The sequence below is a fragment of the Eurypyga helias genome, unplaced genomic scaffold (assembly GCF_000690775.1).
Source record: "Eurypyga helias isolate BGI_N326 unplaced genomic scaffold, ASM69077v1 scaffold26839, whole genome shotgun sequence".
NCBI classification, from domain to species: Eukaryota; Metazoa; Chordata; class Aves; order Eurypygiformes; family Eurypygidae; genus Eurypyga; species Eurypyga helias.
Genome location: NW_010273096.1, coordinates 13,506 through 29,370, shown reverse-complemented (window position 1 = coordinate 29,370; position 15,865 = coordinate 13,506). Strand labels below are relative to the sequence as shown.

Genomic DNA, 15,865 nt, shown 5'->3' with positions numbered 1-15,865 from the left:
GGAGTTAAACCACGACAGTGTGTCTAACAGTATATAGTGACACCTGGTATTCAGTATGGCGGTCATGTATAGGACTGGTTTTCCCCATGTAAACAAGAAGCCTTTGTTATAATACGCTTTATGCAAGTATTTCTCACTCATTGGGACATTCACAAATTCCAGCCTTCATTTTTGATTTGGGAATAAATGATGAATTGGCATATCTTTGTGTGTTTTCCATAGCTTTTTACGTTTGGTATCTTTAAGGAGTAGAATCATACTGTAAGAAATCGGCAAGTTAAATACAGTTGTTTAAAATCAGTCACTTGAAATTTTCTTTCTGGGAAACTGTGCTGGGCACATTATGTTTTGTTGATCTGCAGCCTGGTTCCATCTCAAGCAAAAAATGCATTTTGTAGCTGCCTAGTTAATTTTTCAGACATACTGTTAAATGGAGTGTAATCTCAAGAAGACTAATGCGTACTTTTTTGTGTTAGATCGGAATTATTGGTGGAACTGGCCTGGATGATCCTGATATTTTAGAAGGAAGAACCGAAAAATATGTTGATACTCCTTATGGCAAGGTCTGTATAACTTCTTGTTGTTGTTGTTATGCTACTTTTTGCTGGTTTTAAAGATGTTTGTATGCTTTAAGAACTTTCAGACTGTCAAATAAATGCACAAAGGAGGTACTGTCATGAGTATTTCCTTTTGTAAGTTTGTAGGAACAAGGTGTTAGAATAATGATGTGCGAAGGAGACTATACCTCTTCTCATTTGTAGATTGGATCAATTTATAAACTCAGTCCTGAATTTGCAGCCAAAAGGGATAAACCCTCTTTTTCAATTTTGCCCCATTATGTGGTATATGTCAGAATGCTCCAGGAACCTTTCTGAAGTGCAGGAAACTGCCCTTTGAGGTATATGGGCCACCATTTTCCATGTAACCACTGAATTATGCTTTACATATCAATGATCTCTTTACAGTCAATGCTTATAACCACATAATTTGAAACTGATTTGAAAATGAAGCTCTGAAACTCTTTTGTGGCGCAGGTATTCTTGATGAACCCTCCTTCACATTGCTCCAGCCCTTTTCCTTAGCAGAAAGGGGTGTTGCTCTCTACACAGTGCCGAGCGTGTTGTGAAGGGATGTTCCTGCCCCAAAGCATTTCTAGTAGGAACAGGCAAGAGAAAGGATGAGAGTTTTATAGGCAGGAAATCAAGGGGAGAGAGGTTCTACTTTACACAGGAAGTTCATAGAAGAACCAGATCTCAGATACCGTGTAATTCATAAGACCAGGGGAGTTTGGGTGCTTCATAATTGCCATCGGAATGATCTCAGTGTAAGCTGGTAGACGTACAGTAAAACATCTGGTGTGTAGTAGCAAGAGCCCGAGCCAAGAGCTTGTCAGAAAGCTCGGTGTTGTGGTGTGTGATTAAACCAGAATCTATGCCTCCATTCAGAATGGTTTAAGGGGGAAGTAAGAGTGTAAAGAGCTAGCGGAGTTTGCACACCGTTCAAGAAGGGAAAGGAGATAAAGGTTAAGGGAGAACAAAACATCATCAGAAAAATACATCTGATTTTTCCACCGTCCTTCAGAAATCTGTTAACAAACTTCAAGAGAATGAGGGCTACTTGCCTCCTCCACTTTCGGTATCCTGCTCTCCAAACAATAGCCAGCATTGGTCTGATGTAGAACCCACAGGCTAAAGCAAACCAGCTGCCATTGCATTCCCTATTTTTTGAGAGTCGTGGATGGTCACAGCATGGCTGTGTCTGGAGGCTGCTCACAAAGCAAAAATAGCTCTGTGCTTGTAGCAGATACTAACTGAAGCCTTCATATCCAGGAAGGGGAAAACACTCTTCCCCCTCACGAGCGTCTGCTCATGTCTGAGTTAAAGGCACAGTGGCAGCACAGCATTTGGAGTGCTGCTCTGTCGCAGCTGGGAAGCACAGGATTTGGGTGACCCAGCAGTGTGGTGGGTGGCGTACAGCAGGGTTTGGTATTACTGATGAGAGTAGGAGTACCTGCAGGATGCCTTCTGCACACAGGAGTGGAAGAAGCTTCCTCCATCCCTCACCTTTGGTCAGAAGGGAAGGCCGTTTAGATTTCATTTAGCAAGCGGCTTGATGACTGTCTTTTTTCTGTGTTCTTCACAGAATGCATTATGAATAGAGAAAAATAAATCTTGGTTACCAGTGACTGGCTGTGTCTGAGCTCATGTATTACGCATTTAGCATAGGTGCAACTTAAAGAAAAAGCTTGTGAACATGCTGTCTGTGTACTGGAGGAGAGGTGTAACTTGAGATGTCGTGGTAGGAAAACAGGCATGGATTCTGGGTATTGTGGTGAGCTGAACTGGAACGGTTAAACTGACCTGGATGGAAAACTGCAACTTCATGGAGCTTCTGTATCTGAAAGGAAGCACAGCCAAACAACAAGCTTTTGTCCTTGCCCCTGCTGGCCTGTCTCTCTTCTCTCTGCCTGTAGATCTGAACTCCAGCCATCAGTCTGGCGGTTGTTTCATGCAGATTCACTCCTGCATAGAACTGCACTGACTTCAGGGTTTGAATGAAGCTTTCATCCTCGTGGAGCAGCTGGTAGATCAGCCTTAGTGTCAAATGTGCAGGACTGAGACCACACGTTACAGTGGCATAAGGTGCATTGAGTGGGTCAAGCTGATGGACTTCAATTGAAGCAGAAACAAGCCTCACAAATTTAATTGGAATCATTAGGTGGATCAACGTTTGCTTATTTCGCTGCAGAGACTTTTTAGCGTTCAAGAAGGGGGTGTTACACAGCCTGCCTCTCTCGTTTTAGAACAGCAGAGATGAGAGAAGCAGCTATTGCTGAACACAAAAGGCAAATGAGAACTTCTCAAGTGTGCTTGGAAAAGTTTAGAGGTCTGTAGTTTATGCTAGTGGTATTTTTTTCCTAAAGATGTGTCTTGACAGTTACTGAAATAAAACCAAATTAAGATTTTTTTTCTGCTACAAGCATATTTTTTCATAAAGCTGTGACATCACTGGAGAGAGAATCTGCCTGAAATTTTAAAAGGTAAAGGGCTTAACCTAAATAAACTGCTGAGAACTTTTTGATCTTTCAGTTTCTGAGAAAATTACAGATGCAACATCAGGGCTACTTAGTTCAAGCAGAACTAGGAAGAATGACAGTGAATGTCTGAAAGCCAAAAGGAAAATGCAGGATATAGTTAACTGTATGTCTGTTTTATTCTATCCTGTAAAAATGCAAAGTATACAATTCTACTTTCTGTAAATTTTCCTTTTTAAATCTTAAGTTTGTTGGCAAGGATATACCCAAAAGACTTTTATCTGAAAACCTTTCTGGTGACAACATTCCTTGGCATCTTTGACGTTTGACAGCAACAAAACAGAAGTTTCTTTAATGCTGTTTCTTTACTTCTAGAACCAGAATAATAGCTTACATTTTGTTCATATAGAGGCTTTCAATTGTCTTTTGCTTTGGCCTTCTTGATCCATAAGAATAATTTCATACTAAAACTTACATCATTATGGAATGTGGGGATATTTTTCTCAGGTGAAACATGGAAAAGTTTAAAGGAAACCAGCGAGAGAGTTTTTGCTCTACAGTGGCATTCATCCTCCATGATATTTCAAGTTACGTTAGTAATAGTAGTGAAAATGCACCACCTCCGTTTTTATAAAATACACATGGTTACAGCTGTTAATATTCCAGCCTTCTTTTCTCCCTTGTCTGCTTCCACCATTTTCATTGCATCAAAAATCTGGCATTCTCTAGAAAATACCCTAAAACCTTTTGGCATTCCACCTCCAGATATGGAAACTGTTGTTCTCTTATAGGAGAAGAAAATTGCTTGCAATAGCATTTATCTTCATCATTGAATTTTGAAGCTACTAATAAGACTTTCTTCAGAACATATCTTTCAGTTGTTTTACTTTCTGGATGACAGAACTTGGTTCTGAATCACCTTTCCCCCGGTCAGCAAAATATCTTCCTGTTCCAGAAAATTATCTTAGGTGCCTCCCTCTTTTTTTGTCATAGGTATATCTGGCAGACGAAGCGGGGGTGGGGGGGGCATTTCCACCTTGCAAATCAGCTTTGTGTTGTTGCATCAGGAAGATCAGACCACGTGATGTAACACTTAAGCTTCTCTTCTGCCTCCCCAAAATTATGCACATAGTTCCTAAAAAGAATGATGTACGTAGTTCCTAAACTAGATCACAGGTTAAATGAAGGCTTCAGGGACCTATGAGATGCTTTTTCATCTCAGTATTTCCTTAGATTCTTATCTTGCTTGTTCATTCTATTTTCTGTTCCAGCTTGCTTCTGAGGTGAGACTGAGGAAAAAGTGAATTCTCTAAGCACCACATGAACAATACTTTATGCATGTTCGTGTTTCAGACAAAGGGGATTTATTTCAACCTTTTGTTAACTGTCATAATTTGGTGTTAACTGCCCAGGGTTCTTTGCTTCCTCTTCTGTTTTGCAACACTGAGTAATATATATCTGACTTGGATTTTGTGGAAGAGGGAAGCAGCTAAATATGGATATGGATTATTAATGTTGGAGAACTTTTAATATGGCCTTTTTTAAAATCCTGCTTTAAAAATACTGCATTAGATCTTTAAACTTGGATTGTTCCAGTGGAATTTTTTATTATTTTATCAGTACTTCAAAGCTCCTGACTGCAACTGAGGAAACAGTAGAGATTACAGCACTGGAAAGAACTTGTGGGAGGCACAGAGTGGAACTGAAGCGCACACTAGCTCTGTTAGGTGGCTAACACATCGCTTGAAATTGCTGTATCTTTCACTTCCTTGTAACTTTACATGTGCAGATTTGTCCTTATTACCGCTCTCTTAAGGACCCAGGGTGCAGTATCTGCGAAGTCTTTTCTTAAACTGTCAGTTCATCATTTAGCAGCGCATTCTGTGTTCCCTTTTTTTTTTCTCTGCGGAGTTTCTAGCAGTCAGGCAGTCACCTGGAAGATGGCCTGAATGCGTCCTGTGGAAATCTGTGTAAAGATGGCAACCGCCTCTGTTACATGGTCACCCTGAAACCTTTTGACGTGACTAGGACGGCAGCAGATAGGAAAGGAAACCCTTGTTGCTCCAACTAGATTCTGAAGCCTGCTGGATTTCAGAGCTGTTGCATTCTTGCTGCGTCAGCAGCACGTGCCAGAATTTCTGGCCTACACCACAGGGGTTCTGTGGTGGGGATGAATATCCAATAGCCGTTAAATTGCACCTTTCTACCCCAAGTCTTTTCAAAACTCATACAAACGTGAATCTATCACTTGCAATAAACTTGGATCTGTCACTTGCAAAGCAAAGGGCCCAGTCTTCAAGTTACTGATCTTTTCATTTTGATAGGAGGGAAGGAGTTTTGGCTGAAGTCCACTTTCGTTTTTAAGAGTATTTTTGTGTCCTGCTGTGAGCTAAGTTGCATGCTTATTACTTCACACAGCAAATGTGTGCTCTCTAATCAAAACAAACCCAAAAAACAAAACCCCAAACTGTTGTGAACCTGCACTGTTATGGAATGTTGCAGCACCAAAACGCCTCGGCAGCTGGACAGCAAGGCTTTTGCTCTGCGTGAAATCTCACTCTTAAAGCCGTGTCTGGTTCAGGAGAGTGTATGTAAAGTGGGGTAAACACATTTAACATTTAAGTGTCAGTAGATTAATATTAAATGAGGACTTTTTAAAAAAGGTCAGAATACACTACAGATCTAAAAATTAGTTTTCTGGAGCATTCCTTTTATTAAAAAACCATGACCTCCATTGGGCAGGAGAAGCATATCCAACTGCACTTCTGTTCCGCACAAAGGCAGTTTAGCATCTAATTAAACAGAGGTCTTAGATTATCTTAACAAAAAGGGAAGCTAGAAGCATTGTGTATTTCACATCCCTGATGCATACAGCCCTGGAACAGGACACAGCAGGTAATTCGTTGTAGTGGCAGTTGCTGACTTGGGGGCTGCCCTACCTGTGGGCAGTACGACCATCTCCAAGGCAGGGCATGTGTCCCAGCTGGGCAGCTGAACACTAAGTGCTTTTGCTTCCTGGCTGGCTGCTTAGTCAGGAGGAATGCATGTTCTCACTGCATAGCTGCAAGAGGAGAGCTCGTGCTGTCTCCTGGTCCTTGGGCTGACAAAATACAACACTGCTTCTGCCGCTAGTATACCGGAAGTTCTCTGTCCTGTCACAGTGTACTTCCCCAAAACAGGTATCCCAGCAGCATGGAAGAGGGGTTATCAAGAAGCTGGGTGGGGATTGAAGGGTGGGTTGGCGGAGTCTGGAACTCCTCACACCTCTAGTGTGATCTAGGGGGCCATGGTAGAAAGGCAACAGAGATGAGAATAGGGAGTGTTACAGAAAGGGACTGATTAAATAGGAATTCTGTTGGGATGGGGCTTCTGGTAGGGAGTGGCACCTGTTGAGCAAAAAGCAGCTGAAGTTTACAGGAGCGACACATGCTAACTGGTTTAAAGGCGACATGTACATCCTTTGTTTTTTGATGTTTATGTAGTACTGTTTGAAATACTGTTTCAGTGTGTTACTGTTTCAAACCCTAAAGTAAGGGGTTGCAATATTAATGCTAGTGTGACCACAGGAAAATTGTGATAATCCTTCTGGTGTCAAGTTTGATCGTCCTGATGCAGACCGTTTTACTAACCTGCCCTACCACATTACAGAGCTGAGCTGAAGAAGATACAGTGGTAACCAGTCTTTCCTTTCATAACTATCCTGCTTATTTTTAAGTAGCAGCTAAGGTTTCCAGTGTGGTTGTCAGCCTCTAACTCATTCTCATTTGCTTGTTTTGCAGCCATCGGATGCTTTGATATTGGGAAAGATAAAAAATGTGGACTGTGTGCTGTTGGCAAGGTAAATGAGCATTTTAAAGGGTTTTATGTGTCTTAAAGTTTTCTCAAAAGTTTTTTCTTTTTACACAGATGAACTGAATTTTTTTCTCTGATTTCATGTTGCTAAGTGTGGTTGCTAGCAACCTCCAGCAGAAGTGTGGGCTTTTTCCTGTACAAATTTGATGCTGCAGGAACTGAGGGTACTAAAAATACCACCTAGGTCAGGAAAGAGAAATCCATCACGGGGTGCTGCTCTAGTGAGAACGACAAACTGCAAGTCTGCCTGCTTTTGTGGTAGGTAAGGGGTGACTGATAACCTCAGTAATCCATCTGCTCCCTGCGTTTGCAGAGTTTCTGTGTGAAACTGGGCAGTAGCCTGTTTCCAGATGAACTGTATCTCTGGTACCACTGTAGACTCTTCCAAATCATTCCCTTTGATTATTGAGTCCTCTGGCTGTTACCTTTATTGCTTAGGAGGCTGCATCCCATTTAGTTCTCTCTCCCTGGGTCATTTTTATTCAGACATCTCTTGCCATACTCAGAAGAGACTCTGGAAGCAGGATCTGCAGATGAGTGCATAGAAATTTCACACAAATGTAGCCATGGATATTTAGGACCAATGTGCTAGAGAAGAATACTAACACAGTTCTCAGCATCTGGACAATACAGGCAGAGCCAGATACTGATAACGGGGACCATCGGCAGTCCCAGGTAAGTCAGGGTGATGAATCAAGTCCAGGATCCATCCAGGGATTCCAGGAAGGAGCAGTAGGAGATGCGGCCAGAGACTGAGTTGGAGGCAAGGCAGCAGCATGTGTTCACAGTCTCTCCAGAGACTCTGTGTTCACAGCGTGTGTTCACAGTCTCTCCAGAAACCAGGTCTGGAGACAAACTGGCACATAGGGCTGAAGGCCATCCAGGAGACAGGGCTGGGGACACACACACCTGTGGCATAGCTCAGGCTGGCAGTGAAGGCTGTGCCTGAGCTTGGAGGCAAGAGCACCTAGGCTCACAGGCACCGCTGTTAAGGTGGAGGCCCAGGATGAGGCTGGCCAGGGAAATTATGACCCAGTGGTGCCCTCCGGGCCCCTGATTCTTTTTATTCCTATATTTTTCTGTTAAGCTGCTGCCTGTTACCATCTCTGCAACTACACTTAATCTTTTGTGGGCTTTGCTCATGTATTTGATTACACCTGGACAACATCTTTCTCATTTTCTCAAATGAAATGCTAAACCAAGATCTCACAGCTTTGCTGTATCAAAGGCCTTGGGTTACAGATGGCTGAAGAGCTCAGCTGTGGTTTACATCCTCACTGGGATTTATGACCATTCACATACAACCCTCATGAGTTTACTTCTGGGACTGCAGCTTCACTTTGTGTTTTGGGAAAAATAACAAAGTTGGTCATGAATGAGATTTTAAAAAGACACATGTATATTCTAGAAGAGGATTATGACAACAACTGCAACATTAAACAATAAATCTACGTGCCTAGTAGCTTATCAGAAATGCTGATGTCGTCATGGCAGTCCTGCCTGACAGTGCTTAGTCACGTTGTATGCAACTCCCAGTTCCCAGTTGATCAGGTTCAGAAGACCCTTTGCTCTCTGTGAAAGAATGAATTGGGAAATTAAGTTCCTCCTTTCCTCTTACATGATTGAAAGTGATTTTCGAATGTGTGTGATTGAATGTACCCCTGCAGTGATGACAGAGATAACATGAAAACTTGTGCTTATGAGATGAAGTATTTCCTGTCTTGGTGAAAAAAATATGTTGCAACTGTGTGAAATCATTATTCTAGTTTATGAAAGCTGTCAGATCATTTTAAGAGCAAAGATAAATGTGATGAATCTACTGTTTTCTTAGGGAAGGTGACAGATTAAAACAGTGTATTCTTTCTGGTTTTAATTTCCTGTGATGTGCTGCTCTTTTCTGGGTGGGAGAATACAAGCGGCACTTCTGAGCAGAAAATTTGTAGAGGTGTATATAAATCTTTCAAATTTATTGTAGCATCTAGAAGATTTAATTTGCTGCACCCGGTTTTCAGATTCTACTTACAAAATTCGGAGAAAAATGCTTTGGGTACTCTGAAGCTGCTAAATCACATTTGGGTTGTATTTTCAAGATTCTTTTCATTACAGTCTTGAACTTTAAAATTTTACATTTGAAAAGAAAGCCACACCGCTACTTCTTAAATCAAATACTGATAGAACCTTAATGCCGTTAGGAAAACAAGCTACACTGGAAGTAACTGAAATGATCAGTTCCACTTCCAGTGTTGTTAGGGAAATCACATTTCCTGGAATTCTCTTTTTCTGGGAGAAGGAGGGCAATTTCGGTGTGATTTATTTTACTCTCTTGCAACATGTATCTTTTCAGACATGGAAGGCATCACACAGTTATGCCATCGAATGTCAATTACCGTGCCAATATCTGGGCACTGAAAGAGGAGAACTGTTCACACGTGTTAGTGACTACTGCCTGTGGTTCCTTACGAGAGGAAATACAGCCTGGTGATCTTGTCATAATTGACCAGTTCATTGACAGGTGAGTCGCATTTGGGTTTCATTGTGTTCTTAGTTCTGGGGGAGAAAAAAGGGGACCAGTGGGGTTAAACTGAATAATAACATGTTAATTTAAGTTTTTGTGGCACGAGGTGATAGCCTCAGTTCTTACCGGAAGAAGTGACAGTCGTACGAGGTGGAAATTGGAGTGCGATGACAAGAAGTTCGGCTCTAACAGACATTGAAGAAGCACCAGGCTCTGAATAAAAACCTCAAATAAACTGAGGCATAGCTCCTGGGGGAGAGTCTTCTGAAGAGAAGAGGTCTCCTGTTCTCAGGTGTGGGGGAGGAACATGGATAAAAGCACAGGCCGCTCTTCAGTTTTAAGAAGGATCTGAAATGAGATGGAGAGGTGCAGGAAAGCATAGTAGGAGCCAGGCAGGAAAATGTCTGCAGGAACAGTGAGGTTCTACAGAAGAGAGATCAAATGCAACAGGGTGGGAAAAGAGAGGAGGTTGTGTTAAAACAAGGATGGATGCTAACATTTTTTATTTGCTAAGAATCATAAGGAAGTAATTTTTTTTCCAAGTCTCTGTACGTAAGTCTGTCCTCCCCTCCTTGATTATCTGATGGTTAGAAAAATTCAAGCAAACGCAGGGGGCAAGCTACCATTTAAAGATCACCAACTGCGCCAAATATTTTAAAAATATAGTTGCACATTTTAAGAGGTAAATTTATTAGTAGTACTTGCAGGTGTACTATATCTGGAAGTCATATGTGGCTCTTCTGCCCGGTTTTAAGGGTTTGGAATGGTTTGTGCAGCTGCTTTGTGCTTTTGTGGGGCTGCTGGCAGTATTTCACTGCCAACTGAACACCTATAGCTAGGTTTGTTCTCTGCAGTGCTGTTCAAGTTTTGATTTACTGATTTGTTTTGCGTGTGTAACTGAAACGCTTTTTCTTGTAAGAGAGCACGTTTGAAGTGCAGTGTATCTAAATGAGTAAGTACCCTGCAGGAGCAAGCCCCATATAAACTGCTTCCTGTTATACTGGAGCTGACTTACCGGTGGAGAGCGCCTGTATTGCTGACAGTGGTCTTTTTTTTCTTCCTTTTTTTCAAGTCTGGAATTATTTAGGCAGATCAGTTCATTTATACGGATTAAATTACAATCATCCTTACTCTGCCGTACTACTTGGAAATGAGTAGTTTTAGTATTGATACTGATTTATGTAGGAAAGATATTAATCATGCTTGGGTACACAGGCTGGATGATTGTGAGTAAAGTACCAGCACGATCATCTAGCAGACTCCTAGGTAGGTGGGGGGAGCCCAGCCGTGCTAAGCTGTGAGTTGCATGCCTGGTAAGAAGTAGCCTCTGGCCCAGAGAGCCCACAGTTTTAAACAAGAAACAGTTGGAATGACTGCAGAGTTGTTATCTGCTGCGGATGAGGGGTGGAAGTATGGAGAAGCTCAGTCGTGCAGAGGTCAGGCAGAAAGACATTAACAGAGTCGGGAAATGAGCCTAGATATGGAATCTGAGATCATCCTTCATCCAAAATGTCATCATCAAAATTAACAATTCATTTTGAAGCTACCTAATCTCTTCCCACAGCTGTAGATTTCCCAGCACTTGCCAGTCTGCATCAGAACATCTGAGCTGGAAAGGAAATAATCAGCTTGGTTAAGTCTGGATTTTAAGAACATGACCCTTTCGGGGCGGGTGGGGTGGAGGGGGGAGGGAAAGGCTATAGAATGAATCGGTATATTTATCTGAAGTGGGGATGTGTGAAAGGACAGGATCATTTACATTGCAGCTGAGAGGTTAGTATCCCCTCTGCTCAGCACTGGTGAGGCCACACCTGGAGTATTGTATGCAGTGCTGGGCTCCCCAGTGCCAGAGGGACATGGATGTATTTGAGAGAGTCCGGAGGAGGACCGTGAAGATGCTGAAGGAACCGGAGCATCTCTCCTATGGGGAAAGGCTGAGACATCTGAGACTGCTCGGCCTGCAGAAGACTCAATGGGGATTTCCTCAATCTATATAAATACCTGAAAGGAGGGTGCAAAAAAGATGAAGCCAGGCTATTTCCAGTGGTGCCCTGTGACAGAAGAGTCAATAGGAACACTGAAACACAGGAGGTTCCCTCTGAACATCAGGAAACACTTTTTTCACTGTGAGGGTGGCTGAGCGCTGGCACAGTTGCCCAGAGAGGTAGTAAAGTCTCCCTGCCTGGAGATACTCAAAAGCCACCTGGACATGGTGCTGGGCAACCAGCTCTGGGTGGTGCTGTGTGAGCAGGGGGTGAACCAGATGACCTCCAGAGGTCACCTCTGACCCATTCTGTGATCGGCGTCTTCATGCAGAGTTTATTCGGGTGGTCACCGTCAGTAATGGCACAGCACATACATGAGCAGTGTTTCATTTGGGTAAGTTTTCGTTGGGATGTAGAAGAATGGGAACTTGTGGGGACTTGTTTTGTGGCGTCAGGAAAGCAAGAAGCTTCTCAGAAAAGCACGTGAAAATGTTTCAGTGTGAAAAACAACATGTGATAATTAAAAAATCATTACTTGCTTGCCCTTTAATTCAGAAAACTGGCAAGTCATAATATCCTGTTTCATTTGACAATTTGATTTCTGTGATGTCTTTTTCCCTGATGCATTTTTTGCCTTTCACAGGGGTGTGTCATCTGTAAGAGTGATTGTGTTGTATATCATAAATCATTATAAAAACAATGCTGCTGACAGGAAGATATCTTTATGGGATGAAACAGATTAATCGTCCACCAAAGTCTGAAAAGATGCCATTTTTCTGAAAAAACTTATAATGAAAGATCAGAGTCTGGCAAACAAACTGTGTTAGCAGTCCTGAAAGGAAGGTACTGGTTAAAGCTGCAGGAACAATCGGTTATTTTTCATGAAAGGTACCCTGGCTTCTCTATAGTGATTGACCCATGCCAGGCGCTGCATCGGGAAGAGTGGGAAGGATTTAATCAAGCTGACACTAAAACCAGCGTCTTCTGGGTGTCCAGGTACCTCTTGGTCTCTGGGCTCTAGTTCTCAGTGGGGAGCACATCGTTATTCTCCTTTCTGGTGTGAAGCAGGAAGAAGGAATAGCGAATGGGAGAAGAGACAGGACTGACCGGAAGGCTGTTGGCAGCAATTGTAATCAGCTCCCCTCGGGCATGCACACTGCGGCATTAGTGACAGGATCTCAATAAACGGAGTTGTGTAGGACCTCTGCCTCGCTCAGGGCATAGGTTTGACTTACGGGAGGAACGCCGAATGGGTGCAATTAGAACTATGTAGCATTTCCAGACTTCTGAGAAATTAAGTCTGCAGATCATTAGCATCCCTAGTAAGCATGTAATTTCATATACACAGTCTCTGCTTTCTTCCCACAATGTATGGGGCGGGGGGTATTTCCACAAGAAAAGGTGTTTTGTTAAATAAGTACCAAAATATTTACATGGTGTTCTCCTGCTTCCACATCAAAAAAGCAGCGGCAGTTGTGCTCTTCCTTGAAACAAGTGCCTAAAGAAAATCTGGAAGTATTTTTTTTTTGGTATGCCTTTGGCTCCTGTTAGTTTATTACAGCGCTGTTAGTCAGCTGGCTAGATCAGGCTGATTAGGGGCTTTTTAATGCTTTCTGTTTGGTTTGCTGCTGTTGTTTGCTAGGAAAGGAAGAGTAAGAAGGTAACTACTTACTTGGATGACTCAGCTCAGTCAGGAAGATGCAGAAAATAGCTTCATAAAAGAAATCCTGTAACAGCTGCCAGGTTTATTGTTTGAGTTCTCTGTCACATGCACCACTACAGTTTTTACAGTACTGTTACACTCTCACGTGTTTCGTGGGAGAATTTTCTTTCGGTGCCCCTGGAGAGGCAGAGCATGCTGAGACTGCTTTATGTACAGCAGATGCCATCTTCATTTTGTTCTTCAATTAATTAGCTTGTTGATAATGCAGCACTGCTGGAAGAAGGGGAAAAGCGATGATGCAAATGGTGGAGGACTGTTGGTCACAGGTGGAAATGATTGGTTTGCTCACTTACTTGAGTTGGATTTTGCTTCCTAGCATCAGTCATAGTCAGCATTGCCAGAAAATCCCGTGTTACTGTGATGAAGTCCAAGTCAAGGAGCAAAAGCCACCTTACTGCCTGATTAAAGGTGTGGCTGTTGCTGCTGGGCTTGGAGTGCAAACTCTGGGATATCTTCAGAATTGCAGTAGGTGGAGCTTTGAATTTGAACAAGCAGTAAGGACAAAGCAGAACTGTGCAACAGTGCGAGTGTTTGCTCGCAGTCCGGGCACACTGTCTCCTTGGGCTTGATACACAAGCGGTTATGCATAAAAACATAAATGCCTCTTTCCCAGGGGAAGAATTCCCTTTTCTCCTGTACCACCACCCAGTGTTTGACACGGCTGCAGCATGGGGGTCCCTGGGGATTCTCCGTAGAGCCCTGCAGCGGTCAGGTGGCCAGCAGGAGCCATGCATCCCCAGTTCCTAGCAGCTCGCCTATAGTTACCAGTCCAGTGCTTTCCAGGGCTGCTTTGATCTCCCCCACTGGCAGCAGCATTTCTGTACTTTCCCTTCACGCTCTGCTTGATCCTTGTGGATTGCGCGCTTCTACCAGGAGTAGTGTGGTTAGTTTCTAGGCAGGTGAGTTCTTCCTGGTTTAATGTGAATGGTCAGAGAGCTGTATAACATGCGGTTGTGCTGTGTTGTTAAGCAGGCTCTCCTGATGGAAGGCATGAGGAATTCTCCACGTTTAAAGCAGTGAGCTCGAAGGAGCAGACTGTCTTTGAAGAGTGGCTGCTGAGTTCTGAAGTTCTCGTGTCCTGCTGGCTCCAGATGAGGATGTGGGGTATATACACCCTGAGGACTATACTCCTCAGGGTATGTGGGGAAGGTCTTGAAACTCCTGTCATGAGAGGATCCTTAGGCAGATGCTGTCTTTTGCTCTCTGACTCTTGGTCTCTCTGAGAGTAAGACAAGGAGAGCATCTGTGATTCTGAAACCTTCATTGTCTCACAAGGGATACCAGTGAAAATTAAGTGCAGCTGCCCTGTACCTTGCAGACAGGTGAGTGGGATATCTGTGGATCTGTGGATCTGTGTATGGGACATACCCACACCCTCGCTGAACCACATGCACAGGGAGCAGTTCAGTCAAGATCCACGGTTACTGCTGATACCCTCGGAGCATTAGGGACCTAGCACTCCCTGGTCCCCTGGGTTACTCCTGTCCCACTTAATCCCTGTTGATAACAAGAGTCACCTCAACTTCTCTGATGGTCTGAGCCTCCAAGCAGTACCTAGATGGGCAAGAGGACTGAAGAGTATTGAAGTACTTTCAGTCTCAACAGCCCTCTGGAGCACCTCCTAATCCCTTGCAAGGTGGGCACCCTAGAAACCTTGTTTCAGTTTTATAAATGAAGATGCTAGAAGTGAACTTTTACTAAAGTTTATGAAAGTCCAGTCAGGTTTGGAAAGGAACTATTTCCTTTTAGTTAGTTAGTCCTTTGGAAAGGAACTATTTCCACTCTTGAGATAAGCCATGTCTAAAACACTACTGTCTTTTGCCAAAACTTGAAGTTCAGCTAAACTAAGAAGAATTGTGTAATGTGAAAGTGTAAGGTGTAGAACTCCTGTTGTGGTTTAATCCCAGCCAGCAATTAAGTACCACACAGCCGCTTGCTCACCTCCCCACCCCTCTTTCCAGTGGGGAAAGAGATGGCCAACTCCTGGCTTGAGTAGCAGAGCTATGGAAAAGAGGAGAGGCTAAAAGGCTTTCCTCCGTGCCAGACATTACTTCACAGATAGCAGGAGTCAGGAATGGGTTGAAATCCGACTTTATTCTCACCCTGAGCCTAGTGACGTACAGACACGTCAGCTGGGCCCGTATCAAATAGCTGTGGCCTTTGCAGGGTTGCAGCCTTCCATGCAAAAGAGGAATTGCTGCACTCGTGAGCGCAAACAGATGTGGTCCATTACTCAGAACAGTCATAGTTCTTACCGTCCTTACTTATTCCCCTGAATTTTGTGGTGCTAAACATGGTGGCGTTTCTTTATTAGACTGTGTGGTGATGTGGCCATTCTCTTCAAAGAACACAGGGTATCTGAAAGTCAAAGATTAATATTTGTATATATGTGATCTTTCCTCATGTCTTTTCTGAGTGAAAGGACTTGAATAACAACATCTGAAATCCTGTAGTGCAGGAAATGAGTCCAGAGGAGGCCACAGAGATGCTCTGAGGGCTGGAGCCCCTCTGCCATGGGGACAGGCTGAGAGAGTTTGGGGAATCAGCCTGGAGAAGGGAAGGCTTTGAGGAGACCTCAGAGCCCCTTCCAGTGCCTGAAGGGGGATACAAGGAAGCTGGGGGGGACTTCCTATAAGGGCAGGGAGTGACAGGACAAGGGGTGACAAGTTTAAACAGAAAGTGGGGAGGTTTATATTGGATATCAGGAAGGAATTCTTCCTAGAGAGGGTGGGGAGCACTGGGACAGGTTGCCCAGA

The 15,865-nt window shown here is 43.4% G+C and overlaps 1 protein-coding gene across 1 annotated transcript in view; it reads left to right on the top strand.

Annotated features, from left to right (window-relative positions):
• Positions 1 to 476: 476 nt before the first annotated feature.
• Positions 477 to 15,865, top strand: part of MTAP (methylthioadenosine phosphorylase) — a gene marked incomplete at its 5' end in the record, with an annotated part of 27,145 nt that continues 11,756 nt past the window's right edge. Inside the window, 3 exons of the mRNA XM_010159359.1 lie at positions 477 to 563; positions 6,814 to 6,872; positions 9,231 to 9,398. Coding sequence (XP_010157661.1) covers positions 477 to 563; positions 6,814 to 6,872; positions 9,231 to 9,398 — 314 coding nt within the window. The remainder of the gene's footprint in view (positions 564 to 6,813; positions 6,873 to 9,230; positions 9,399 to 15,865) is intronic.